Source organism: Theobroma cacao, chromosome 4, assembly GCF_000208745.1.
Source record: "Theobroma cacao cultivar B97-61/B2 chromosome 4, Criollo_cocoa_genome_V2, whole genome shotgun sequence".
Taxonomy (NCBI): domain Eukaryota; kingdom Viridiplantae; phylum Streptophyta; class Magnoliopsida; order Malvales; family Malvaceae; genus Theobroma; species Theobroma cacao.
Window position 1 is genome coordinate 27,647,910 of NC_030853.1, and position 9,976 is coordinate 27,657,885.

At 36.0% G+C, this 9,976-nt stretch overlaps 1 protein-coding gene across 4 annotated transcripts; it reads left to right on the forward strand.

Moving 5' to 3' along the window:
* LOC18602947 (cyclin-T1-4) lies at positions 1,748-9,409 on the forward strand. Of its 4 annotated transcripts, XM_018119177.1 has the most exons (9): positions 1,748-2,061; positions 2,691-3,272; positions 3,397-3,478; positions 4,002-4,136; positions 4,585-4,760; positions 4,943-5,180; positions 5,308-8,277; positions 8,534-8,679; positions 9,113-9,409. In XM_018119177.1, exons 2-6 carry the CDS (start codon positions 2,719-2,721, stop codon positions 4,983-4,985), a joined length of 990 nt encoding a protein of 329 aa, XP_017974666.1. In that variant the 5' UTR covers positions 1,748-2,061; positions 2,691-2,718; the 3' UTR covers positions 4,986-5,180; positions 5,308-8,277; positions 8,534-8,679; positions 9,113-9,409. The 4 variants fall into 4 exon arrangements, with proteins under 4 accessions (XP_017974666.1, XP_017974665.1, XP_017974667.1 ...); XM_018119176.1 differs by having other exon boundaries at positions 4,943-8,277; XM_018119178.1 differs by lacking the exon at positions 4,943-5,180.

Sequence of the window (9,976 nt, forward strand, 5' to 3'; positions counted from 1 at the left end):
CAACAAACATGGCACTAATTTAAAACATATATAGAACTTTAGAGACATTTAACCTTTTTCTTTAGCTGATTATAATGATTTTCAAACCCAACAATTCGGCCACTTTAGCATCTCCCTTGTAATGAAGAAGATTTTCTTTAAACCGTGGTCCGAACATGTATGAGCTTGCCTGTCCTTCATGCCAAGTACACGGCCGTTAGAGGGAAAATGAGAGTAGATAGATGAATAATTCTCCATCTTGCTTTTTCTCAAAAGGTTCCTTTTGTTTTTTTAAACCCCCGAAAGGATTTGTTGCCACACGAGATTATGGTTCTCAACTGCATGGTCCATTGGTCCTGATTCAGAAGGAGAAGAGAAAGCAATTTGAAGTATATATAATTACTTTGTGCATTATAAGAGGGCCTACATTCCTATAATTGGTCATCGTGGCAACAGCATGCATGAAAAGTAGAAGTTATAGTTAGCCCATTTATAATCATCTCTTGCAATTCTTTAAACTCTTGTCTGCAATATGTCTAGATCGTCCCATCTTTGGATCTTCTCCCATTTCTTGAATCAAATATGTATATATATTTTTGCTAGTATTTTGACTAGTTGTTTGTGATGATGGAAAATTGAATGGCATGAGCCTTCACATGTTCCTATGGCATTAACTAAGATACTTTGCATAAAAGAAACACATTTTCGTACCCATAATATATTTTATAATTATGATCCCTTTACAATTTTAGTTATTAAAATAATACTAAATCAATCTTAATTAGTCTCAAGGAGTTTAATCACATTTATGTGTGAGAGTAAGAAGCATTGATACTAGAGTGATTATAGTTTTCAAAACACAATTTAACTCTATATTATTCATTGATTATATTCTAACAACATTGATTAGAGTTTAAGGCTAATCCGATGATTAAAATCTGAAATTTTATTTCAAAAATATATTTATTAAAAAAATAAAATTTAACGATTTATCCATAAAATTTCACGTAACATTAGATATTTGGTTGAATATTTCATGATTCATATATGGTTCTTGTTGAGAAGACCAAAATCATTTGCTTTTCCTTAGTGTAGCGAACCAAAAGTAAGAGGAGGGGGGGGGGGGGGGGGGAACCTTGTATTTTCTTAAGAGGTGTTCCAGGCATAGGAAAGGGAACATGGTAAGGGAGAAAAAGTGTAAACTATACCAGTCTTGGACTTGACAAAACAAAGAGTAGAAGAAAAGCTTTAGGCAAAGGTTTAAAGTTGGTGGCCATGGATGGACATGGACCAATATTACAAGTGTCGAAGCAAGGATGGAGTATGAAGGTGATTGGAGGGCTATTCTTTAGTCCACTCTTCCATATTAAATCGTCAACTTTTGCTTGCTGTGGTTCTGAGTTGGAGATGATCTCCATCATGCTAACTTTATTTCAGTATCTAAATATCAATCCCTAAAGCACCTTGAAACAGCGAAGCAATCGATCATTGGAATACCGTGCTTGGTTTCCTTTCTTTTGCTAAATTGGTTCATCAGCCTCCCTTTTATAACGATCGAGTCTTAACCTTTTATCTATTAATTAAGCATTATTACAATATCCAATTGGGCCTTAAAACGGGCCTTATTCGTTGGCCCATTAACACAGGAGAGGGTTAGCGGGCTTAACCCAATGAGATGGGCCTAAAACCGTTGACGTTTGTTCGGTGGCGTGACGATTGATAAGTACACGCGTTTATCTTAGAATCAATCCCCGAGGATTCGGTTGGCGTACCTTACCCGACCTGACCGAATTTTATCTTTTCATTATCATTTTTTGGTTGAATTGACACGGAAGAAAGATCAAAAGGGAAAAGTGGAAAAGAACTATACTTGCTTGCTTCCTTTGGATTTTGAAATTATCTTTTGGAAATTTTTATTTCCAAGTTTTCTTTTCTCCCTTCTTTTTCACCACCTCCCTCCCCGCTTCCCTTCCTTCCTTCTAAACCCTAATTCCATCTCAATTTCGGATCGTAGTCTTTCGTTAATCTCACCTTAAATCGCGTCACAAAAGCACGAATTTTTTCTCGATCTTTTTTATTCTGGTAATTGTTTTTAAAAATTTTATCGTTAAATATTGTTTTTGGTTCATGGTAAATCAGCTGTTTCTCCCCAATTCGGTGCGAAAAAGTTTGATTTTTGGTTTATTTATTTTTTTAATGTTGATCTAATATATTGTTGAAATTTTAATAGTTGATTTAGAATTTGATTTCTTTTAGTTTGGTTTTCGTATGTCTTTCTGTTTGGATTTTGAATTTTTTTTACTATATTTGCTGGTTAATTTAGAGCCTTTTTGTTCCTTAAATTTGATTCTAAATTAGGCTGTACTTTTAGTAGGATTAGGTATGATTAGAGCAAAAGTAACTTAATAAATACCCGATCCTTAGAGGAGAAGAGAAATCGAGAAAAACCAAGCATCTAAGGAATGAGTTAGCTTGAATATGTCAAATTGAAAAAATTCTAACCTTTTGTTTTCTAAATCTTATTTTGAGGCTAAAATACAAACTTTAATTCACTGGCTTAAATTTAGTTAAAACAGAAAAATCAAAGCCATAATTTTTATTTTATAGATTTTCTTGGAAGAGTTTTTATTATTTTCAATCCCACCTTACCAACAGAGATATTTTGTGGTAATTTCATTTTTATTCATGCTGAATCTCTGAACTTTTTGCAGGTTTCCTTCCAAAAGGAAATAAGGAGCAATGTCTTTTGCAAGGAATTGCCGTCCGCAAGGGGGCACATTTCAGGATGATTACCGGTACCCTTTCAATAGAAATAACTACAACAATAATAGTTCCAACAACTACAGGAACAGGAACTGGAATTCGAATTGCAATCCTACCAGGAATTTTAATCATGCCCACGAATTCTCAGGCCAGTTTGGGGAGCATAATAGAGGTTATCATTATGCTCAGCCAAATTGTGCTCCTTCTTTGAAAAGACGGAAGTTTTCAGCTGCTACTTGGGGAGATAGTGGGAGACACTATCCACCACCTAACATGCATTACACGGCTGCTCCATCAGACTCCAGCAATTTCATCCCTCCTCCTATAAGATCAAATGCTGAAGCCTCTACATCTATCAGCAGTAAACGTGATCGGTCACAATTGGAAGATGATGAACCTGTTTTTATGTCCAGGGACGAGATTGAGAGATATTCACCATCAAGAAGAGATGGTATTGATGCCTTACGCGAAACACATCTGCGCTATTCCTATTGTGCCTTCATTCAGAATCTTGGTTTGCAGCTTGAGTTGTAAGTTCTCAATCTTGAATACGTTTCCTAGTTGTGCTATTTCCTTGACCTTTTTGTAGTTTAATTTGTTTGAAATCATTTATACTTTTTTCTGATGTAATCAAATCCATGTTGTGTTTTGCAGACCACAAACTACTATTGGCACTGCCATGGTTCTATGCCATAGGTTTTTTGTCCGAAGATCACATGCTTGCCATGATAGATTTGTGAGTATCAGATACTAATGCTTAAGGAATTCATTACATTTTATTTATTTATGTATTAAATTTTTTTGTGAAGATGTTTCCACATTATGTTTATATGCTTGTAAGAAAAATTTTTCTGTTGATTTTGTAACTTAAGATCTGTTTGCAATCTCCAAACACCACCTCTCCTTTTTCTTTTCCTCATCTTTTGGAGCTAATGCATTTTTTAGTTCTTTGGAATTTTTATTCCATAGGGGGCTAGTAATAATCCTAATTTTTTAATTTTTAGAAGGTTGGTATTCTCTTGGTTTCTGGACAATGTTGTTATGCTTTGAATACTTTTCCGAAGATGTCTCATTTAGACGCTATATAATCTTAAGTTATGAAGCTGCTGAGGATTAGGTCAAGTTGAGTTTGTTTAGGTTGCCTTACACCATTTTTTTTTTTTACTCAAGGAGAATCTTTTTCCAATTTTAGATAATTTGTATATGCTAGTTGACTTGCAATGAAAATGCCCATTACCATTTATTTGGCTCTTTTGCAGTTGATTGCTACTGCTGCTCTTTTTCTTGCTGCAAAGAGTGAGGAGACACCACGGCCTTTGAACAATGTGTTGAGAGCATCTTGTGAAATATTCCACAAGCAGGATGTTGCATTCTTGTCCTATCTGCTCCCTGTTGTGAGTACCTTTCTAAGTCCTTCCAATTTATCCATGCAAAGAAACATAAAAGGGATTAAATTATTTAGCAGCATATTAGTGAATATGATGCCATGAAGTCTATTTAAGCCTTTTGAATTTTGTCATTTATGGAAAGCATTTTGCCAGAGATGATTAGGCTGCAGCTTAGTAGTTGGTAATGAAGCAAATTTGGAATAGAAATCATGTGTTACAGCCAAAAGTTGATATAGTCTTGTCTGGTTGTCAGAACTTAAGCATTAAACCATGCATTTTCTGTTCAAAACACTCTAGAGACAGCTATGTAATTATTTCCTACATTATTATACTTGAAGGTGTGGAAAATCTTTTGGCTTATATAAAAGAATTTACTGTCGCCACTTTGGAAAAGGAAAAGATTGCCATGTTAGTTTTCACCATGCTGACATTAAATGACTTGTCTGTTGAACAGGATTGGTTCGAGCAGTATCGGGAACGCGTGATTGAGGCAGAGCAAATGATACTTACTACTTTAAATTTTGAACTTAACGTGCAGCATCCATATGCTCCTCTTACATCCATTCTTAACAAATTAGGCCTTTCACAAACTGTCTTGGTGAATATGGCGTTAAACTTGGTCAGTGAAGGGTAAGATTATGATTTATGCTTCAGCCTTACTGATTATTTTTTAATCTGATACAGGTGCAATGTGTTTGTAAGGATTAGTTCAGTTTATTTAGAAGTAAAACTGACTGCTGCATTGTGAACTTCACCTTGATGCCATACAAAATGTTACATAAACAATGATTATGATCCTTCTGCCTTTTCAGGTACAATTTTAGTTTGGGTTATATTGTTGTGATGTTTGTGTAAATGAAAGTAGTCTAAGAATAATGCTCAATAAATTGGGATGTGTTCTTGTCCTATGATTGAGTGGCTGTTTTATACACTTGGAGTAATGGGTGTTCCAGTTCCACCAATCAGCAGATTTTATGGGGTTTCAACTTTAAAAGGATTTTGGGTGGGGTGTGTCCCATGAAGAGTTGGGGTGTGAAGAAGGTTATACAGGTTATCTTCTTCCATCTCGTCCAAAAAATGTGTGCTTGTGTCGATAATTTTCTTCTTTAGCCCAGCTACTCTACGTAGTTATTCTGGTATGGCATATTGATTCTTTTGGCATGGCATATAATTGCAGGGTTTTTACAAGATTAGCGTGCTCGCCTGTATGATATTGTTAGCTGGCGGATTGATGTGCTGTTCATGGAAAGTTTTGTTTTTACATCTGAAGTTGAACTGCTGATGTTAATGGTTCTTTTCCTATGATTATACCCAACTTGGTCCTGGCTATGAAAGCCACAGAACCTACAGAAAATAGTTTTGTTATTTAACTTTAACCCCTGTTGTTTTTTCTATGAGTTTCAGTTTATATGGAATCAGTCCTCTGGAGTCCATGCACAAACTGAGTTTGTGAAATTCCTGGCTGCTTCGCACTTTGTGTCCATTCCACACTGATCTGGAGAAAAATTATTGACTTGGAAGGGTCAATATGTTGTGTAGAGTGGGGTCATTTCCTCTTTTTTCTTTTAAAAAAGGATACAATAAACAATGAGTTTATCTGTTGATGATTTTCCAAGTTGTGAAACCATGATTTGTTATTCTCATCCTACCTTTTCCCCTTAAGAAAGAAGTTTTTGGTTTTGCCAAAATTTTAATTTTGTTTCTCACTATTTTTCCAACATTTAAAATGATTTTCAAATGAGGGTTTTCCAATATGATTTTGCTATGGCAGTGTCTTTCTAATGAACGTTGAAACCTCTTTTCTGAAATTTCTGAAATTTCTAATTACGTAATGGGTTCTCCATTTTCATTTATGATATCAGCTGGATCTGTATCCTCTGTCCATGGCTTCAGTCGTCTCAGTGATGTCAGATTTAGAGTCCTGATGCATACTTGTTTGATTCTAAACTAGCATGCAGTACCAGTCATTTGGGATGGGTTGATGGAAAAATTAATTGATCTGTAACATGGCGTGAAGCAACCAATTCTAAAATATAAAGAAAAGGAAACAAACATGTATCTTCATGTTCTCTTTGTCTAGTTGGAATAGATCAATAGAACCTAGTGATATTTGCCCTTCTGACCAGGTTCTAGACCTTGAATTGAGAGCTATCTTGTCATTCAACTCCCGGTCTTGCTTCATATTGAGTTTGTTTCGCTTTGGGAGAGATTCAATTTTTGGAGCACATTGTTAGTTTGAAATCTACTCTCTTTCTTTCTTTCCTCCTTTTGAAACATTTAATTAGTATCATTCACTGCTAGTCTCTATTTGTTTTTGTTTTTCGCCTGAAAAATGATTTGGTTGTATTAGTTTTAGCTTAAAGCCAGTTAATTGTGTTTCAAACTGAATTTGGTTTTTTCATTTAGGTTTTGTCATCTCTATATTATTGTATATTTAGACGGTTCCAGCCCTGCTTTCTCTAGGTAGTCAACACATATATTTATCTGTTATATAACTATGTAAATACTTACCCTGATACTGTAACATATACATATATATAGGCAATAAGTGATGCAGACCTTATTTGTTAGAAGATTGAGAAAAATACAAAGACAAAGGATGCCTCATCCTTGAAGTGTATCAAGGAAGTTAGCAAAGTAAGTGGAAACTTCTTGAAATGGTAGGTTACATCTTGTATCAGTTGGAGGCAGTTGCATATATTCGATAACCTTAAATGACCTAAATTGGTTAGAGCACTTTGCTAATGCTGGACAAAACTTTTGGCTAAGTTGTTGACATTGTGAAGCAATCAGTAATGAATATTGAAAATGTTACCCTGTACTTGGGTGAACTAGAATAGGCTCAGCCAAAAGGGCATATACTCACTTGAGAATGTACTGTCATTTAGAATAGTACAAAGCCTATCTCAATTGCTATGCAGCCCTAGGCCTGTATTCTTTAAACTTCTTTTGGAATCAGGCTTGGATTGGCAATATTGGTAGGGTTTGGTCCCTTTTTGGGCTTGCTCTTGTGATTAGGTAATGCATGGCACTGGTTTGAGACATGGCATGCTCTTCTACCGAATGCTATTTGTGGAAGAATGTTTTTCTAGAGGTGGTGAATGGGCAGATTTGTATCAGGTCATGTTAGGTTTAGGTCACAACGGGTTTGGGTGGTTGGGGTTTCAGGTCGGGTTAGAATGAAATTGGTAATTGAATTTTGCATTTTAATGTTAAGTTCAGGCTAATATGGCTTTGGGCCAGTTTGGTCTTGGTTCAGGTGATTTTGGAATTGGGTTTCTTTGGGTTCAAGTCTTTGACTTTTTGGTTACTTTGGGTTTGTTGGAGTTCAGATTTTTCCAGGTTCAGGTTCATTTGCCACCTCTGTGTTTTTCCCATAAGGAAGAGGAGAAGGATAATCATGGAAACAAGTTATGTGCATCAGATGTGCTCAAAAGTTATTTATTCTTGTCCTGGTTGGTTCATCCAGTTTCATACCAAGCTGGAGGCTTTATAAGGCCAAATTATTAAAAAAAAAAAAAAATCATTTGTACATGTTTTGTATTTTTACCTCATCGTCAACTATTGATTAGTATATCTGTACTTTATGCGCCACTGCTCTCAATACATTTGCAACTCTTGAGTTGTCCACATTTTAACTTCTTTTGAAAAGGTTATTCTTTTTAATCATTTTTCTTTTTTGAGTTTTGGTTATTAACAAAGGGCAAGTGTATACGCTATTCCATACTATTTTACACTGGTTTATTTGAGTTAGTATCTATATGCTAATAATACAGTTCTATATCGTACCTTATGTTTCATTGGGTAGGTTACAAAGTTTGTTCATAGCTTCATCTCTTGCCTGCGTAGTTCTCTATAATTGGGGTAGCATGCATGCTCCATGAGCAGTGAGGCATGCTTGTTGATGAGTCCATTCAGATAACTGATGAGCTGAAGAGATTTGCTTTGAAATCCACATTCTGCTGCTACCTCTGTTTGTTTCATTTTTGATTTGTCTATAATACTGGAGTTAAAAGCACAGCAGATTTGGGCTGGAATTGATGTGTTCTCTAGATGGGTATGCATGTTTGCTATAGTTTTCGTACTCTATCAGCCATGGTGCAGAGATTCTTGCAAAATATTCTACCTGGATTGGTGCCATTAGTTGGTAAGGAAAAATGACTTGTCTTTTTTTACTTCAAATCACTGTTTTGATTATCTCTTGTATTTTTTGTGGTTGATGTGTGGTTTCTGTGGTGGAATGTGCTAAGTTGTACAAGACATTGCCTGTTCGTTATAGTGTAGCTGTCATGGTTGGTTTGATTACTCTCCACATTTGATAAACAATGGTGGCTGTCCTGTTCTAATTTTGCTTGGTTATATATTTTCAATAGTGTGTTGAAGTTTGGACTTCTATTTTGCAGGCTCAGGAGCTCATTGTGGCTTCAATTTAAACCCCATCATATTGCTGCCGGAGCTGCTTATCTTGCAGCGAAGTTTCTAAATTTTGATCTTGCTTCTTCCAATAATATCTGGCAAGAGTTTCAAACTACTCCGGCTATTCTCCAAGGTAATATATATAAGTATTGGAACAATTGCATTGGTTTTTTGTGGTCGTTACATATTTTAAACTTTGATATGGAAGGTTTATATCAACTCGAATCTAGCAGAAGTAACATAAACAGACTTCTAAATGACAGCCATTATGCAAGTCAAAATCAGTGCTTCATGCACTCTCAAAATTGACTCCTTTCCCTTAGTTTCTGATCACCAGCCTTTGTCAACAGATGGGTACCAATCAAATGATGGATATGACTATTGATTTAGAGTAAGAGAAGGGTTTGGGCAGTGAATAGAGAATTATACATGTCTAGAAATATACAACACCACCAACATGCATAGTCTGGTCTCTAAGGAGGGGAAGAGAAAATTGATTGTATCTAATAAGGTTTTGCTTTGCTGCTTATGCTGTGATAAATCATGCCTTTTACTGTTTGGTGCAGATGTTTCACAGCAGTTGATGGAGCTGTTCTAGAAGGATAACAGGATACAATTACAAAATGTTGTCAAGATTTATTCTACACTTAGGCTTCTTAGGTGTAATATATGTCCCCTGTTTAATGAAGTAGTTGATAACAAAGAGGCCCATTAGTAGTATTATTGTTTAGAATGCTGGCCGCAAAATGGAGATAATCTTTAGTAATTTGAAGTACAGGTTAAAGGATCTGTTTGCTTGTATCTGAATCGACTTGCCATTTGCAATGGAATATCCACATTTACGTGGAACTCATTTCTTTCAATTTTAAGCCTTATGTACTAAGGAACAGCATAAGTTGTAAACCATTAAATGTTAGGCCAACCACCATTGCTATTGTTTTTAGTACGGGCAGCTGGTCGAGCTGGCAATATGGGCGGGTGGCCCGAGGCACAACACAGCCCACCATGGGCTGTGCTAGAACGACTCACGTCGCTAATTGCTATTAGAATATCGGGCGGGGTCACCGTGGCCAATTGAGTCGGCACAGCACGGCTAGTATGGGCCTCGGGTTGGCATGCGACACGCGGCCCAGCACGGCATGGTCCTCTACAAAATAAACAAGTAATTGTTCTTAAAACTAGCTTTAATAATTTATTCTGCGAAAATTTTCAATTTCTTAGTGCAAAAAAAAAGAAAAAAAGAAAGAAAATCTCAACTTCTCAATACGTGTTCGTACATAATCGTTATGATAAACTGAACTGAACTCAGATTCTTCTAGTATAGCTCTAGGTTCAATCCCTACGGCACTTCCTTTTTAGATGCAGCAACTAAATAAGTGGGCTAACCTATAAAGCAAGTTAGTCCATTGGTCCCCAGCTGTGACCTTGCC

Bases quoted from the DNA above. Each gene is read 5' to 3' on its own strand.
- LOC18602947 (XM_007034635.2), top strand. From the start codon at position 2,719: ATGTCTTTTGCAAGGAATTGCCGTCCGCAAGGGGGCACATTTCAGGAT. The intron at 3,273-3,396 runs GTAAGTTCTCAA...TGTGTTTTGCAG, and splicing joins CTTGGTTTGCAGCTTGAGTT to ACCACAAACTACTATTGGCA. The intron at 3,479-4,001 runs GTGAGTATCAGA...GCTCTTTTGCAG, and splicing joins ATGCTTGCCATGATAGATTT to TTGATTGCTACTGCTGCTCT.